At 45.6% G+C, this 19237-nt stretch overlaps 1 protein-coding gene across 2 annotated transcripts in view; it reads left to right on the top strand.

Moving 5' to 3' along the window:
- The first annotated feature begins 3377 nt into the window (after positions 1-3377).
- The window catches only part of JAG2 (jagged canonical Notch ligand 2), a 70564-nt gene continuing 54704 nt past the window's right edge, over positions 3378-19237 (top strand). For both annotated transcript variants that reach the window (XM_044271567.1, XM_044271565.1), the window contains exons 1-2: positions 3378-3638; positions 4437-4763. In XM_044271567.1, coding sequence (XP_044127502.1) covers positions 3474-3638; positions 4437-4763 — 492 coding nt within the window. In that variant the 5' untranslated portion in view covers positions 3378-3473. The remainder of the gene's footprint in view (positions 3639-4436; positions 4764-19237) is intronic.

Genomic DNA, 19237 nt, shown 5'->3' with positions numbered 1-19237 from the left:
TATTGTGGCCTGCATACGGTGGGTCCACAATACACGGGCACTGGCTGTGTGCACCCCGCATCATGGATCACTTGAACGGGTCCGCAATCCGGGAGATGCGGTGCGGAACGGAAGCACGGATCGGAAGCCCATGGAAGCACTACGGAGTGCTTATGTGGTGTTTCTGTCCGTGCCTCCGCAGCGGTGCGGACGGATCACAGACCCATTAAAGTTGAATGGCTCTTGATCCGTCCTGGCCGCCGCACAGATGTTGCCCGTGCATTAGGGACCGCACAACGGCCATGTGCATGAGCCCTTATACAGACAACACATTGATTTAATGGACACTGTGCAATGCTTCATTTCTCCTGTGGTGGCGCTGCAGGAAAACTGAACACTTACTGCCAGGTTTCCCTACAGATGGTGATCGCAGCGGGCATCAGCAGGAGGACACTTTGTGATCAGCTTATTGTCAAGGGACACTTCAAGTAGGGATTTTCTGAAGTAGAGAAGTCCGGCATAGTGTAATGTAAATTTATCGATTAGGGAATTGCAAACATAACAATTCCCCAATATAAAGTGAGTGCCCCAAGGGTGGAGAAAAAGACTGCCATGTGGAATAAATGGCAGCCTGCATTATGCTGCATAAATGTTTCTGCTCTCTATGCAAGCTAAGGAGCAAAGAAGAAGTGACCACTAGGGTAGAGTCCAGGGGGCTCATGACCAGGGGGCCCGCACCAATTGCAAAAAAAATAACTAAAAAAATGCAATTGCTTGTCAGATAATGGTGCTACCAGTACAGGATTCTGCAACTGCCTCTTAGATCAGAAATCCATGTGCTCGCCGCCAGTACAACCCCATTCGGATGAACGGAAATTATATTCAGTCGTGGAAATTTATAATATAAAGAGCCCCCTAATGGGTCCCATAAAATGGCGTAATTCATGGATTTCTATGGCCGGGAAGAGCTAGATTCTATTTTTATGCACTTTTTATGCAAAAATGGCCCGATGCACCGCCCTGAGGCTGGCGTATAACCTGTGGGCTGGTAATGGTCTACCGCTACAATTTGCTGACGCGTGGGATTTTCAGGCAGCAAAATAGAGAAATAGAGAAAGGCTTCATGTTGGAGCTGAAACGTTGCGTCACTTATGGGTGATTAAACCCCGTTTTTTACCACCATTTGGAGTGCTGCTCTGATTTAAGCGCTGTAAGCCTCACGGGCAGCGCCCTCTCATCTTCTGTACCCGTCTGTAACTCGTCTTGTTCATGCTTAGTGCAATTGTCTGTATTATGTAGGTGCACCCCTTATCATATGTACAGCGCTATGGAATGAATGGCGCTTTAATAATAATAATATGCGCTTATTTTTTAATATATTTTTTTAAATATAAAATATGCTTTTTTTATATACATTTATATATAATATGCTTTTTATATACTTTTTATATATACTATGCGCTTATTTTTATATATTATAATTATTTTTATATAATTTTTTTATATATACGTATGTATATATATATATATTATGCACTTACTTGATAATGTACATTTTTATATAATTTTCTTTATATTTGGCTTGAGAAAGGCTCATGTGTGAGCTGAAACATCGCTTGTGCCACCTTATGGGTGAATAAATCCTTTTTTCACTGAAGATCCATCTGGAGTGCAGCCCGATTTTTTTATTCTATATATATATATAAATATTTTTTTCTAAATTCTGCCAAATAAATATGGTGCAACAATCAAATTTCTTTAGTTTAGCCAAGTGGTAAAACTGCCTGTCCATACAGTAGGTTTACATTTCTGCATTTTATGTTTTCTAAATTCGCCAAAGTAAATATCGCAAGTGGGGGGGGAAAAGGCCCCTGCGTCTTTTTTGGTGCATACTAATGAAGCGCTTCTATTAGGGAAGCGCTCATTAGTACTGGAGGACCAGGAAGCGGTGAAGGCTCTGTACTCACCGCTTCCTGGTCCTTGGCTGTCGGCTGTGCAGGGCTGCGCACAGTGTGAGGCGCCATGTGACCTCACGCTGTGCGCGCCGGTTCACAGAGCACAGCCGACAGCAGGATGAAGCGGATCGCGATGGTGAGGAGCGGTGGCGTCCAGGCGCAGGAGAGGCAAGTGTTTTTTTTTATTTTATTTGTGCTGATGGCTGACATGAGGGCTGATGGATGGCTGACATGAGGGCTGATGGGTGGCTGACATGAGGGCTGATGGGTGGCTGACATGAGGGCTGATGGGTGGCTGACATGAGGGCTGATGGGTGGCTGACATGAGGGCTGATGGATGGCTGACATGAGGGCTGACATGAGGGCTGACATGAGGGCTGATGGGTGGCTGATGGATGGCTGACATGAGGGCTGATGGATGGCTGACATGAGGGCTGATGGGTGGCTGATGGAGGGCTGATATGAGGGCTGATGGGTGGCTGATGGATGGCTGATATGAGGGCTGATGGAGGGCTGACATGAGGGCTGATGGATGGCTGACATGAGGGCTGATGGGTGGCTGACATGAGGGCTGATGGGTGGCTGATGGATGGCTGACATGAGGTCTGATGGATGGCTGACATGAGGGCTGATGGGTGGCTGACATGAGGGCTGATGGGTGGCTGACATGAGGGCTGATGGGTGGCTGACATGAGGGCTGATGGGTGGCTGACATGAGGGCTGATGGGTGGCTGACATGAGGGCTGATGGAGGGCTGACATGAGGGCTGATGGGTGGCTGATGGATGGATGGCTGACATGAGGGCTGATGGATGGCTGATAGATGGCTGACATGAAGGCTGATGGATGGCTGACATGAGGGCTGATGGATGGCTGATAGATGGCTGACATGAAGGCTGATGGATGGCTGACATGAGGGCTGATGGATGGCTGATGGATGGCTGACATGAGGGCTGATGGATGGCTGATGGATGGCTGACATGAGGGCTGAAGGTTGGGGGTCTGATCTGAGGTCTGATTAATATTGGGGGTCTGATTGCTGGTCTAACCTGAGGTGTAATGGAAAACATTTTGTTCTTATTGTCCTCCTCTAAAACCTATGTGCGTCTTAAAGGGTGAAAAATACAGTAATAAATCGATTCGGTCGAAGAATCCCAATAGCAAATCGATCAAACCAGGCGGAACTATTCACTCCTCTGTGGGAGGGGGGGGCGACATCGAACATTTCGGAGCATTCAGCTTCCTAATCCCCCCCCCCTTCCCCTCGTGTTCTGTATATACGTCTCCATAACAATTGCGGCTCTGGAAGCCCATCCGCTGCCACCAGCAGCAGCACCACCTGCAGCCCGGCCCCGCCCACCGCGCGCCGCCCCCTCATGAATATGTATGACGCAGCGCCGTCGCTAGTGGTTAGGGCGGCTGTCAGTCAGTCCGCTCACTGTGGGGTAGCCGGGACTGGGAGAGCAGGGGAGAGCGATGTGAGGAGTTAGCTGTGGAGCTGCTGACATCCAGCCCATGTCTCTGCGCTGCTAGCCGCCTGATGCCTTCACTCCATGGCTGCCCGCCTGCCGCTGCCTCGTCGTCTACCCTCCTGTCAGTCCTTGCGGCAGCTCTGAGCTCGCTGGCCATGCTGGAGAGAGCGGGGAGCGGCAGCCGCCAGCACCTGACAGCGGTGGGCTTCATCCTGCTAACTTTATGGGTTCAGGTAAGGTGGTCACCAAGTCCCCCCCTTTTCTCTGGATAATGGTATGCTCCCCTGTCACCCACATGGTGCACGACCCCTAACCCTGCATGTCACCCCTGCACTGCCCATCATTACTAAACTCATCCCCTCCAGCACCCTAATTACTTAGATTTTCTCCTTTTTAAAAAAAAAAAAAAATTTAATTTTAATTTTTTGCACTTGCTATATCTGCTTGTAGCTTTGGCTGTGATTGGAGTACACTATGGGAAACCCCTTTAAATAAGGGCTGTAGGGCATATATTATAATCTGGGACTATAATTTGCTTTGGTGTAAATATATGTCTGCCCTATAGAAACCTGAGATTAAATCCTATTACCACCTGCCTAGATCGGGGGATGGCGGTATACAGTATATATGGCGTGCATTGTGTAAAGTTTGAAATCGGATGCATGCGATAAATGATGAAATAGTAGTCCGTAGTCTCTTGCCGCATGCATGCAGTCACGGGGGGGACCTGCTGGCGGCTTTTACGTGCTCCATTCCCCCCTCTCCTGCTGTAAGTGATTCCTCGTGCGGATCGATGTGGGCGCGCTGCGATCCTCTGCTTGCATTACCCACATGCAATCAATACGTTTTATGACCGGCAGCAATTAATCTGCATTTGTTCTGCTCCATGGGGGCAACATGGAACACGTTACCCCCCCCCCCCCCCCCCCCCAAACGTCTTCTTCTCTCTTCTCCCCCACCCCCCCCCACCCCTGCAGCTCCCACCAGGGCACCATAATGATGTCTCCCTCCGTTTGATGTGTTATATTTAGGCTTCCCAGTCCACGGGTTATTTCGAGCTGCAGCTGAACTCTCTGAAGAATGTCAACGGAGAATTATTGAACGGGGAATGCTGCGACGACGTGAAGAGCTCCCAGAACCAGGACTGCGGCAAGGATGAGTGTGACACCTATCTCCGAGTGTGCCTCAAGGAGTTTCAGGCCAAGATCACCCCCACTGGGCCGTGCAACTACGGCTCCGGACATACTTCGGTGCTTGGTGGAAATACTATATATATGAACAACAGATTGAGTCTACTGGCTAAAATCGCCGCCGGAGAGAGCGGCCGGATTGTTATCCCTTTCCAGTTTGCATGGCCGGTACGTAACGTCCTATTATTTTTTTATTTATTTTTTTGACTATTTTTGAGGTTGGCGGTGCTGTATTCCTAGGCGCCATGCTGTCATTCTCTCCATAGAGGGCAGTATAACCGTTGCATCCCCTCTGATGGCGGCGCTGGTGTCCTGTAGACCCTTGTGCTCTCTGGTTATGATTTTCTTAACTTTTTTTTCCGGTGCTTTATGGAATTTTTTTTCTTTTTACGTTATTGGCGCCATATGTTATGCCTTACCGCCACACAAGGGCAGGCGCCAGTCATTGCCACGTTCCTAGGTAATGCTGAAAAATTTGCAAAAACTGCATCGAGCCCTCGTCCCCCCATCTTCTAGGCCTATACCATTTATATATGGGAGTGCCGCTGGCTCGTATTGTGCCCTCCCCGGTGCAAAAATCTAATCCCTTTGCCTCCTTCTTGTTGGCAGGCGCTGGTGGCTCTGATTTGCACTTGGAAGGAAGGTGTTGCATGCAATTCACCTGAGTTTGCATGGATACCAAAGCCACCTGGGTGTCTTGTTGTAACACCGGTTTGCAGATTATATGGATTTGCACAGGGCGCAGCAGTCAGCGTGCCTTGTTAGTCAAGGTTACTACTAGCAGAGCACGATAGGACAGCGTCAGGCTCCTTCCTGCAGGAGCCGGGACAGAATTGCATATATATATTATTATAATTTTTTTTGCAGACGGGTGGTGGCTCCTTGTCGTATAGGACCTGCTCCTGTATTATCTTCATTTGCGTTTGTGACGCTGTATTCCTAAATGTTGCTTGTGTATAGACGGATGTAGCAGAGCTGCGCTTTAGGTTGCCCTGTGTGGGATAGCGTGTCCAAGTCTGATGTACAACCGCAAGCAGCAGCGATATCCGTTTGAGAGGACCGTCCAAAATGGCATTGAAAAGTGGTCTTCTTAAAGTACATGGCCGGTGTGCCCTAGTATAAGGTGGAAATAAAAATGTGTCATGGGTCGGCCTTTACTGTATCATATGCAAACTCGGCTCTGCTACATCCGTCGAGCTCGGATGTACTACTTCTGCCTATACAGTCATCTTGCTGCATATCTGTGTAGATAAACCTCAGGCTTTGGTTTTATATTGCATATTTTGTATGTATGTGTGTGTGTGTGTGTGTGTGTGTGTGTATGTATATATATATATTATACACTGTAGGTTGTGGCTGGTGCGCGGGGAGTGACACGGGGTGAGGCTGACTGTACAATGGGACAAATGTGTTTACCTGGCAAATGTTAAAGCTGATATTACAGACAGACGGAGAGCACGCTGCCTGGAGAGAGGCTGGCTCGGGGCTGGAGACTCCTCCGGGGAATGCATTGTCACCTTGGGGGTGTGTTGCGCAGTTGGCTGGGATCCAACATGAGGCTCTGAAAAAAAGAAAAAAGAGGGAGGATGGGAGGTTTTTGCGACACGAGCACATGACGCGTACGGTTAAACACGGACTGCGGCTTAATATTAAACAGTCCTGCGTCTTCACCGAGTAGTTGACATTCCAGGCCGACAGCCTGCATCCTGCAATACTGCAAATTCCTAAAGGAATACTGCTTTGTAATAGTGGATATTGGACGTCGTGTTTGTGTTTTTTATTTTTTTTTATTTTATAGTACATTTTTATTTACTTTTTATTACTTTTTTTTTAAATTATTTGTTTGTTTTTTATATTAGGTGAATTTAGTTGATTTCTCTCTGAGGCCCAAAAAAAGGAATAATGTAAATTCACAATTGGCTAAAATTCTCTTGTATAAATTATAATTTTTTTTTTTTACTGTATTGATTGGGCGAGGTCGGAGCGGCGCATACGGCTACAGAATGCCATTCCACGCGGTCATCGTCCCGTTATTGCACATGGAGATGACGGGGCTCTAGCTGTTAGAAACCCAATCCGAGTGTGAGTGTGAGGCGTATCAGTAGTACTGACTCTGCGCGAGATTAAAGTGCATTAAACACACGGGTTTCACCAGTGGCTCGTATAACTGACCCCCCTTTTCCAGTTTCGGTCGTGCTCCCCCCCCCTTCACATTCACTCACCCCTTCCTCTTTGACAGAGACAGGTGCGCTCCGCTGCCAGTCGCATACGGTCTCCACACCCCCTTTACAAAAATCCACTGCTCTAAATGTATCCCTGAAGTGTTGATAAATTGTCTGCGTTTCCCATAACGCCACGTACGTGCATGCATATCGATTGCGGTGTAGACATTTTAGAGAATTAATATTTTGCAGTGTGTGTTTGGATCATTTACCAGTTAAAGGGGTTGTACGCGATTAGAAAGAAAGAATGTACATTTTCCCCAAAACAGCGCCACTTTTACATATAGGCTGTGACTGGTATTGCAGGTCATTTCCCATTCAATTGTATGACCAGACGCTGCGTGGGGCTGGGGAAAAAAGCAGATCCTGGCTGGTAGTGCGGCATTCAAATGAATGAGGAGAGGCTGCAATACCAGTGGCTGCCTGTTGTCAAAGGTGGCACTGTTTCTGGAAACGGCAGACCCATTTTTATCATTTCATACAACCCTCCCTATAAGGTGATATTACTGCTGCGTGTGTATAGATCTAGCTTCTAGCCCAGGGATCAGCAGCTTTCGGCACTCCAGCGGCTGTGAAACTACAACTCCCAGCATGCAAACCTACTTGGCAGTTCATCTAATTCCCGTACAAGTGAAGGGAGCATTCTGGGAGTTGTAGTTTCCGAACCGCTGGAGTGCCGGAGGTTGCTGATCCCTGTTCTAGGCAGTCTGCATGGTCATGGTATTAGCCGGGCAGAGCGACAACCTTCATGGAAGCTGTAAGGCGTCCATAATGGTTGTCAGAAATAACAAAGCTCTCTTTTAAGGCTTTGCGTTTGCTTGGCAGCTGCTTATCACTTTTCTTTTTTCCTTCTGTATACTTTTGCCGCTTGGAGATATGCCATGATAGACTGAAACATGACTTGGGGGCCCTGCAGCTATTGGGGAACCACAAGTCCCAGCGTGCCCTGGGATTACAACAGCTCGAGAGTCATCTGTATTTTGGAAAATTTTTAAAAGATTCCGGGAAGGGTGATGTATTAATGACTTCATGGTAAACGTGTGCAGACTGGCCAGCAGTGGGGAGGCCTGGATGTGATGTCAGCTGCCAGGGACTGCATTACAATCGGATGAATTTTGTCTGAACCCCCTGGCGTTGGGGTGGGGGACTGTACGACGCTTGAATGTGTATAGGGGCGTCCCATCATTCCCTTGGTGGCAGATGTCTAAGGAAAGAAGAGTTGGGCATGTTGGATTTCAATATGCCTGATCCTTTTATTAAGCAAAGGTGTCTGCCGGCTGCTTGCTCCCCTCACACTATTGAGAAAACGTGCATCCTCAGCCGACAGATGTCTAAAGTGTATAATGCTCGGTTCACATCTGCATTGGAGCCTCTGTCACAGATTTGGGAAGGATATCGATTGCATTCAGTGCTATTGGTCCCATCAGAACACGGGGCGCCACGACAGGTGTGGTGTACCAGCATCATCGGTCATGCGTTGGATCTGGCACTATAACGGTCCAGTATCGAGTTCAGTTTGTACGTTGCCTCTGATGTCTACCAACATTTTGGTTTAATCTGGGCCCGCATGGTGACTATGGGCGTGACCAGAGATCACTGTGGTGGTGCAGCCTCCCAACATATTGAACATAAATTGCGGTTGCCGTGCAAATTGATCCACATTTGCAGAAACATACAGCACTGCAACTTGCAAATCGCGTTGCGACCAGATTCTACTGTCATTATGTTGTAAGGCTGCAGCACAGCGATTTTTGGTTGACTTAGTCCCCTACCCCCCCTGCATTAGATTTCTGTATCTGGTACAAAGACTATGCTTCCCACAGCGAGCCGGCGGGGGATGCTTAAAAATTTTGATTTGGAGACTAGCAGAATTGGGAATGCAGCTGTGAATGACAAATGGCCTTCCAAGACCTCTCGGATTTCAAATCTGCATTGCATGTCAATTTCCACTCATTTAAAATGCTGCAGGTTTTCGGCATGCTATTAACGGCGGTATATGCACTTCATGGGCGTACCCTAGCTCGTCTTGTAGACCTCATGAAGTACATAGGTTTGACCTACAAAAACAATACACGGGGTGATTTATGGGTTCAGTAATGGTTAGCCTGTGGCTCAGTAGCTTCTCCATCTATGATCTTGTCGGCTCAATTGACTTGTTATGTTGTGGCATCGCACCTATGATTCTATACTGGTATTATGTACCATATAATTATGTATATAGCCCGGGAGGTAGCTCTGAGCGCCAGTGGTAGGATCACTACTGTTTACTTGGTTGGCTCCTCTTCTCGGTGACGTATAGCAGAGTTCTAGTCCTTGGTGTGTGTGACAATTAGAATAAACCTCGACAAAGTTCACAAATTTTAGGTTTTGGATTCACATAAGTTTGAATAAGGGCTCATGCACATGAACATACTTTTCTTTCTGTGTCTGTTCTGGTTGTGGGTCTGACACCAAGGACCCCGCTGATCAGCTGTTTGAGAAGGCAGCAGCACTTCTATGAGCACCGCGGCCTTCTCCCTGCACAGCGCTTGTATAGTGGCTGTGCTTAGTATCGCAGTCTTGGGTCTCATACACACGACCGTAGTTCGGGTCTGCATCCGAGCCGCAGTTTTGGCGGTTTGGATGCGGACCCATTCACTTTAATGGGGCCGCAAAAGATGCGGACAGCACTCGGTGTGCTGTCCGCATCCGTTGCCCCGCTAAAAAAATATAGCATGTTCTTTTCCGTTTTGTGGACAAGAATAGGCATTTCTACAATGGGCTGACCGTTCGCAAATTGCGGAAGGCACACGGGCGGCTTCTGTTTTTTTTTGTGGACCGCAGAAAACGGCACGGTCGTGTGCATGAGGCCTTAGCCCCATTCACTTAAATGGGGCTAAGCTGCCCGTAGGCCACGTGACCGATGAACGTGACGTCACTGGCCTAGGAAAAGCAGAGAGAAGGCTGTGGCGCTCACAGGAGCACCACTGCCTTCTCAAACAGCTGATCAACGTGGGGCCCGTGTTTCTGACCCGCACCATAGGATAGGTGATCAGTTAAAAAAAATTTAAATAAAATAAAAATCTTGGAAAACTCTTGTTGGGTTGTCCTTTCAGTTCATATACGCATCGTCTTCCAAAAATTCTGCTGGTTGCCCTTGGGAACAGACAGCAGTCTATCTCCACTTTTCAAACGCTGTGGATTTCTTCTTAAAATCCCATGCGCTTTGCTGGTACTATACAACGCTGCGTGCGAAAATCTGTGACGGCGTATCAACCATGTGTGAACGTACCCGTTCTGTGTACGTAACCTCTGTGCCATATGTTTGTTCGTAATTCACGGGGTTGGCTACTTTCTAAAGGAACCTCTAAAACCTTGTGACCACTAGCATAGGAGAACTCGAGGCCCCTCATTTGATACCAGAGCACCCTAGCTCAATGTCCACCCTGCAGTGGTCATATGCCTTGTGTATGAGACGAATAGCCTGGACGCAACCTCTTCTGCGCTTGCACTGAAAACCAACATTCGGCGCATGCGCAGATACAACTTCCTATGCGCTGAATATTTTTAGAGTGTGTGCACAAGAGGGTGCGTCCAGGGTTGCGGTCTCGTGGGTAAGTCATGGGAGACCCTAAGAAATGGGGGGGGGGGCTTGGAAATTCCAGTGCTAGTGGTCACAAGGTTATGGTGTATTAGAGATTCTTTTGGAAAGTGGTTTCCACTTTCCGCTATTGGGCTGGGTTCACATGTCGCTATAGTGTTCTGCATGGCCAAAGCTGCGCATGCGTTGACACTAATTGCTGCAAAGCTATGACGCGCCTGTTGGCTCCGCGTCCGTCCCTTCATTCTGTTGATTGGTGCCCATATGCCAGATCTTTTTTTATAATGGGAATAAATCCAAAATCTTTAATCTAACTAATGTGGCACACAGCCCTTTGGCACCCCTCAAGTGCCAGGATCCAGGCACGACTGCTGCCTCCGCACCCCCTATAGATTACCTATAGTATGATCCACCATAGTGACCTCTTGACCTTCATACAGAGAGAGCGGTTCCCACGTCTCGTATTAGCCGTCATGTGGTGGCTTTCCCGTAATGACTTCCAAAAAAAAAGATTTCTGTTCTATAGCTGCGGAGCAGGATTTCAAGGCTAAGTGTCACCCTCCGTCATACTCTATCTGCAGCTTAAGACGAGCACGCCGTTCCTTAGCAACAGGCTGGAAGCCACCAATTCTTATGCCCTGTGGACAGACGCTGCAGGAACAAAACACCTGTTCAACTTTCACCTGGGATAAGATTTGTAGGAGTTTTATAAACAAAGTTCAATGGTTGCCCCCCCCCCCCCCCCGCTTTATCAATGACAAATACAAAATCAATACTTTTTTTTTCCATTTATTTATTTATTTATTTTTTGCTCTGGGAAAGCAGAATCTGTCATTTTATTTTTTTCCAAATCGCCATCTGTGAACAGTTATTGAGGATTCCAATTCATTCAGAGGGCATTATTGTATTCAGCATGTATCTGCAGTAAAAATAGCATGGCCAGGCTGGCGTCTTACTTTATTTATTATAATATTTTTGTGTTTCTATTATTAAAACCGTTAATTTTATTTTATTTTTTTCTTACCACATTTTGGTTTGCGTCCATCTGGCAGGTAGGGCATTAAATTTACTACAGTATATTAAAAGGGATTTTACAAAATTTTTATATTAATGCCCTCTCTCCTCCAGCATAGACAATCAATATCTGATGGGCAGCTTCAGACACCCCCATCCTCGATCAGCCGTTCTGCAGTAGCTCTGGCGCCGGCATTACACCGCTTCATCCATTGCGTAGTAGACGGGGTGGGTTACAGTAGCTTCTCCTATTGAAGTGATTTGGAACAGGAGGGCAGCAACCAGCTCCGTCCACTACACAATGGGTGGAACTACAAGGAAACAGCTGATCAGTGCTGGTGCCCAGTGTCTGACCCCCTGCCGATCAGATATTGAAGGTCTATGGTGAGGATAGGCCACCAGTTTAAAAATTCTGGAAACCCTTTTGAGGTTGGTGTTCCACAGTCGTGGTGTGTTGTGTGTGTTTTTTTTTTTTTTTTTTTTTTGTTTTTTTTTTGTTTTTTTTTTGTGTTTTTTTTTTAAATTTTATACATCCACATGTTACTGCAAAGTCTATAGCAGGAATCGGCAACCTCTAGAAATCTATCTCTGGTGAAATTACAACTCCCAGCATGCAAACATGCTTGGCTGTTCTTAAAACTCCCATAGAAGTGAATTGTGCATGCTGGGAGTTGTAGTTTAGCAACATCTAGGCTGCAATGCTGGAGGATGCCGACCCCTGGTTTATAATGAATTATGAAGTTCAGCATGATGTTTTATCCTCATTTAGATTTCTCTATAGTAATTGACAAAATGCCTGGAATAACAACTATGTAAACTTTACAATAATATGTGTATAATATTACAGCCTTTGCTGCATGTAAAGCTGGGTTGATTTTTGAGGGTAGCGGTGGAATTTTGGAGACTCCCCTTTCGGTTTAGGCTACTTTCACACTTGCGTTCGGAGCGGATCCGTCTGGTGTCTGCACAGACGGATCCGCACCTATAATGCAAACGCTTAGATCCGTTCAGAACGGATCCGTTTTGACTTTACATTGAAAGTCAATGGGGGACGGATCCGTTTGAAAATTGAGCCATATTGTGTCATCTTCAATCGGATCCGTCCCCATTGACTTACTTTGTAAGTCTGGACGGATCCGTTTGCCTCCGCACGGCCAGGCGGACACCTGAACGCTGCAAGCAGCGTTCAGGTGTCCGCCTGCTGAGCGGAGCGGAGGACAAACGCTGCCAGACTGATGCATTCTGAGCGGATCCGCATCCACTCAGAATGCATTAGGGCTGGATGGATCCGTTTGGGGCCGCTTGTGAGAGCCTTCAAATGGAACTCACAAGCGGAGCCCCGAACGCAAATGTGAAAGTAGCCTTAGTAAATTTCTTTGGAAGAGACAAAGGAAAATAAATCTGCATTATTTATCTTTTATTTCTATATTTTCATTTGAATGGGGGGAAAATTTTATATATAATCTCTCTATCTCTGTAAGGCTACTTTCACACTCGCGTTTGGTGCGGATCCGTCATGGATCTGCACAGACGGATCCGTTTGTATTCTCTTTAACATAGCCAAAACTGATCCGTTTTCTATTGTGTCAGTGAAAACTGATCCGTCCCCATTAACTTACATTGTGTGTCGGAACGGATCCGTTTGGCTCAGTTTTGTCAGACAGACACCAAAACGCTTCTTGCTGTTTTGGTGTCCGTCTCCAAAGCGGAATGGAGACTGAACGGAGCCAAACTGATGCATTCTGAGCGGATCCTTTTCCATTCAGAATGCATTAGGGCAAAACTGATCCGTTTTGGACCGCTTGTGAGAGCCCTGAACGGATCTCGCAAACGGAAAGCCAAAACGCCAGTGTGAAAGTAGCCGAACTCTCTTCCATCCGCCGTAGGCTTGTGTCCTTGAAGGCTTGTCACACATTGACACTGAAGAGAAGGGCGTGCCAAATCCTTCTGGTTACTTCCTGAAAGATTGGATTGAAAGGTTGCTAGGCAACTGAGTAGGTGCCGGTGCTAAAAACCAAATGCTTATAAGATTGAAGTGATGTCCAGATTATGAGCTAAATATAATACCGTGCATTGCGTTTCGCGCTTGCTCATTACATTGATTATTAGCATATAACTCCCTTCCCCCTCCAGGTGCCTCCGGGGTAGTATAAGGGTCCATTCACACGTCCGTTGTTTCTTTCCTGATCTGTTCCGCAAAAAACGGAACAGATCTGGACCCATTCATTTTCAATGGGTCCTGAAAAAAATCGGACAGCACAATGTCTGTTTTTTTTTTTTTTTTTTTTTTTTTTTTTTCAGAACCCATTAAAAATGAATGGGTACAGATCTGATCCAGATCTGTTCCGCAAAAAAAGGAACAGATCAGGAAAGAAACAACGGACGTGTGAATGGACCCTTATACAGGATGGCCAGCTGTAGAGGCAGCCATTTTGTACAAGGTGTTAGTAAATGTCTCACTAATTCCACCAGTGCTTCGAGGGGGGGGGCCTTAAGTTTCAGAACTTTATTTGGTTGGGCTGCCTTCCCAGTATTATTGGTTAGGCTTTAAAATGGCCGCTTCCATAGTTGTTAGACTTGTTTGGATCATTGTAGACCATTGATCTATGTGTGTCTTGGTCCACCTGCTATAACATAGATGTCAATTGGGGCAGATTTATGAAAAACTGTCTTAAAAAAAAAAAAAAAAAAAAAAAAAAAAATAAATAAAAAAAATGCCCGTAGAAACCAATCGCAGTTAGTTTAGGAAATGAAAGCAGCAATATGATTGGTTGCTATGGACAAAAAAAGGTAGTTTTTCATAGCAACCACAGACAGTTTTGATAAATGTAGCACATTATTTTTGGGTGGGAGTGGAGTAGTTGCCAATAGCAACCAAGGAATAGCAAGGGTGGGCTCCTGGTGTCCTCAAGCTGGCTTTGGCCTTGGCTGGATTTGTATGTTTTTAGGTTAACTACCCCTAATGATAGGTGACGCTGATGTTTTCCTTCAGGTGGCCATGTTTTCGTGTTGGTCAAGTATTTCTCTACCCGCTTTATTTGTGTTTTTAAGAGGTTCATTAATGTTCAATAGACCTTTTGAAGCTTATGTCAACTTGTTCCTCTAATGTTTTTAGTGTTTTGCTTTGTGGTTTTGCATGAACGGGCGCACGGAGGTTCTTTTCTCACGTGTTACTTGGTACGGCTATAAAGATTCTGGAAATGGGCAGTTTTTTTTTATTTTATTTTTAAATACGATGTGGTCTGTGAAATCTTAAAGATCTGCACTGGACAACATCTGGAGCTGTAGAACGGACAGAGCCTTGACAAATCACTGACCCATTTAATTCAGTGGCGATATTTCGATGGCATGTTCTGTCTTGGTCCGATTTTATTATATATATATATATATATATATATATATATATATATATATATATATATATATATATATATATATATATATATATATATATATATATATAATTTTTTTTTTTCGTAACACTCATTCGTTAAAATGATTGGGTCTGCAGGGAAAATGGACCACACATGGACTAGTTTCCAGTTGCCCAAAGAGACCTTTAGGCTGGGTTCACACCTGAGCATTTTACAGCGCGTTCAAATGCGCTGTAAAACGCTCAACACATGAAAACCAATGCTTCCCTATGGGAATGGTTCTCACCTGGGCGTTTTACAGCGCGTACGATCGCGCTGTAAAACGCCCGACGCATAATCAAGTACTTGAGCTTCTTTGGGGCGTTTTGACGCGCGTTTGTGGCCAGAGGACACTGCAGTCAATCACACAAACGCGCGTTTACTATTACAAAAAACGCGCGTAAAACGCTCGTTTGAGAAACGCTCAGGTGTGAACCCAGTGTTAGAGCTCCCCAACTAAATTATCCTGGAGTGTGAGCTATCTTACTCTGTAGGACCACCGATGCCCATTGAAATGATGGTGATAGAGGGTTTTCAGCAACGTGACCACTTGCATTTTTAACGGGGGTACCCTGAGTTGTCCTCATGTTTGAACCACTTTATAGGAGGTCTCTTCCTAAGCATTGATAACTTGTGCCATCTGTGTGGCTCATTGTTTCTTGTGATTTGGTTAGAGTTCAGGTGGACCCTTCCCCCACCAATCTTATGTACCAAGGATATTCCAAACCTCCTTTAGGCCCCTTTCACACGAGCGAGTTTTCCGCGCGGGCGCAATGCGTGACGTGAACGTATTGCACCCGCACTAAAGCCGGACCCATTTATTTCTATGGGGCTGTGCACCCGAGCGCTGATTTTCACGCATCACTTGTGCGTTGCGTGAAAATCGCAGCATGTTCTATATTCTTCGTTTTTCACGCAATGCAGGCCCCATAAAAGTGAAAATCGCAAGCAAGTGCGGATGCGGTGCGATTTTCACGCACGGTTGCTAGGAGGCAATCGGGATGGGGACCCGATCATTATATATTTTTTTTTCCCTTATAACATGGTTATAAGGGAAGATAATAGCATTCTTAATACAGAATGCATAGTACAATAGGGCTGGAGGGGTTAAAAAAATAAAATAAAATAACTCTCCTTAATCCACTTGATCGCGCAGCCCGGCTTCTCCAGACAGGTAAATAAAGCCCAGGCAGGAGAACTAGAGGGTGGCAAAGTATCTTTATTGTACATTGATCCTGAAGGTTGTCCAGCCAGACAACCCCTTTTAAGAAAGTCCTTTATCTTGGGCATGGTGGGTTGGATACCAAGCGTCTCTCGGCTTTACACAAACCCTGAATAACATGTAAGGCTAGTTTCTCACTAACGTCACGGACATCCGGCAGGCTGTTCTGGCATAGAATATCAGGAATTGGCCAGAAAAAAATCGCTGCACACAGCAGTATTTGTCCAGCCGATTCTCAGCGCATTTACGGCCAGATCTCCTCTGGTCCCCATTATAGTTAATAGGTTCGGTAGTCTTTCATGCAGCGGCTGGCAGTGTCGGAGCCAGAGGGCCATTTCCTACCGGAACAGCCTGCTAGATCTCCGAACACTAGTGTGAAACTTGCCTATATCCACATTGTTAGGCCTCATGCACACGACCGTATGTATTTTGCGGTCCGCCCAAAAAATGGATTTGCAAAAAATACGGATGACGTCCGTGTGCATTCCGTATTTTGCGGAATGGAACAGCTGGCCCCTAATAGAACAGGATTATCATTGTCCGTAACGCGGACAATAATAGGACATGTTCTATTTTTATTTTTTTTGTGGAACGTAAATATGGCGCTACAGAATGCACACGGAGTAATTATATATTTTATTTTTTTTGCGGACCCAATGAAATAAATGGTTCCGTATACGGTCCACAAAAAAAACTGAAGTGGAAAGAAAATACGTTCGTGTGCATGAGGTCTTGGTCAGACTTCACACCAGCAGTAAAAATTTCCATTGTTTTGCTACGTTAGAGGCGCAGAACAACAAAAATAACAGAAGTGATGGATTCGGCACCGAACTAAACAGAACAGAGCCAACCAGACTGCACTGACTGTAATGGGGTCCATTAGGGTTCCGTTTGGGATGCTGATCATGTTGACTGAATTTGCAACGGAGCCTTCAATGCAAATGTAAACATATGAAGAATTTTATGTTCTCTTACCGCACCCCCATGCCATGTGTGTACATATAATTGTGTAGTGATACTGGATGTCCCCCTGTCCTTACTTAATTGCGAATCCGCCTAGAAAAAAAAGTCGGTGGAACCCACAATGAGCAACCATACTGGTTGTCAGCCAGCTCTCCTAGAAACCGATATGCACTGCACAATATTTGAAATAACTTGACAGAAGAGGATGACTAAAAGACTTGTAATTGTGTGAACCGTAAGCATGTATACACAAGGCATTTACAATCAACACAGCCGTGTGACGTGTGCAGCGTTGTATATGTGGTGCAGATTTTCGCAGATTTTCGTCTCCACATACCTGAGGCCTGGCATTTCTCATGCGCTCAAGGATACAGCTCGTCCAGTCCCATTTTAACCACTGCTGACTTTGTTTTCCTGTGTAGTAGAGAGAGTGCTACAGATCCGTTCCTAAATGCCAGGATATTTGTAGTTTGTTTGCTTCTAAAAACCCATTTGGAAGGACTTCTACTGTATTTAGCGTTGGTCGCCTATTCAGGGTCCCTATCTGTTACAGCAGAGAGCTGTCGGAGATTTTCGTGCCTAGTGTCCTACAGTAAAGCCTGTTGAGTTCAATAGGACCTGTGTAATTCTTAATTTCCCCTGCGGGTGCGCTGTAGTGGAATCCAACACATGCCACTATCCGTTTCCCCCACCGAATACAGCTGATCAGTAGCAGGTGTTTCCCTTTTTAAATAAAATAAATAAAAATAAAATAGAAAAAAAATTTGCCTTCAGCCTGCAGTACCCATGGACAAGTCATACATACTTTCTCCCTGCCGCCCCTTTCTGGTCCTCAGGTGTTTATTTCTGCATGGGGTAACGTGCCTCTGCATCCAATGACTTGCCTTAGTGACATGTGCCTAAGCGGCACTTAACCCAGCAGTAATGTGCTGTTTTGGGACTTGTTGCCACTGAGGCCATTCTTTGGCTGCAGCAGTGCACGTGACCCCATCAATCAACTTCTGTACAGACTGGAAGTCCAGTGAAGAGAGGCAGGGAGCAGGTGAATGTGGATTTCCCCACAGGTTCTGCTGGCTCCTTTTAAAGGGAACCTGTCACCGGGATTTTGTGTATAGAGCTGAGGACATGGGCTGCTAGATGGCCGCTAGCACATCCGCAATACCCAGTCCCCATAGCTCTGTGTGCTTTTTATTGTGTAAAAGAAACTATTTGATACATATGCAAATTAACCTGAGATGAGTCCTGTACGTGAGATTAGTCAGGGAAAATAGTTTTTTTTACACAATAAAAGCACACAGAGCTATGGGGACTGGATATTACGGATGTGCTAGCGGCCATCTAGCAACCCATGTCCTCAGCTCTATACACAAAATCCCAGTGACAGGTTCCCTTTAATGTCTGGCAAGCTGCCTCGTGAACTTGGAATTTTCAGACATTTATTAAAGCCCTTAAATATCTGGTGTCCATGTGTGACTATGATCTTCATTTTTGTAGCACATACAGTAAGTAGAACTGTGTTGCATTGGTCATGATTTCCAGGAATTACTTCTTGCAGTTTTGCTGGATTAATAACATTTGAACATAAATTTGTACCCTGTCAAAGACATTTTTATGCAGAAGAGAGTACACAGATAGGATGGAACCAGGTAGCTTTTACTGCTTGACATTTGCTGATTTAAGGGCTCGTTAACATCTGCGTTTGGAAGCTCCGTTCTGGCCCTCCATCACAGATTCCGTCAAAAAGCCTGGACTTTTTTGTCTGGTTTTAAAAATAAAAAATAAAAAGCAGAATGTATGGAGTCTGTTCAGCACCGTTCTTCTCCGGTTCTGTGCCGGATTCGACACTTTTGTTGTTATGCTCCTCCAACAGAGAAGAACAATAGAAATGTATAGCGGTGTAGAGTTGTTGTATTCTGTGTCAGTTTATTTTCTGAATGTAAAGGATTCAATCAGTTGGTGGACATGCCTGAAAATGTTATTGACCAAAAAGTCAAACCTAAAATTGTAAAGATCTTTTAGCTATGATCAGGGTAAAACTGCTCCAGTTGTACGAAAATATCCTAGATTGTTCCTGTTGCACAGTCCGCAGTATTGGATGTATCGGGGCTGGACAGCGTTCAGGAATCATCTCAACCTGCTGCCCAAAAATTTTAATGACTTAGAACTTTTTGAATTGTTTTCATTGATGTCTTATTGCTCGAAGAAATTTACTCTTAGAGCAAAAAAAA

This window comes from Bufo gargarizans, chromosome 11, assembly GCF_014858855.1.
Source record: "Bufo gargarizans isolate SCDJY-AF-19 chromosome 11, ASM1485885v1, whole genome shotgun sequence".
Taxonomy (NCBI): domain Eukaryota; kingdom Metazoa; phylum Chordata; class Amphibia; order Anura; family Bufonidae; genus Bufo; species Bufo gargarizans.
Note: the sequence above shows the minus strand (reverse complement) of the source record. Positions and strands in the feature narration are given on the sequence as shown.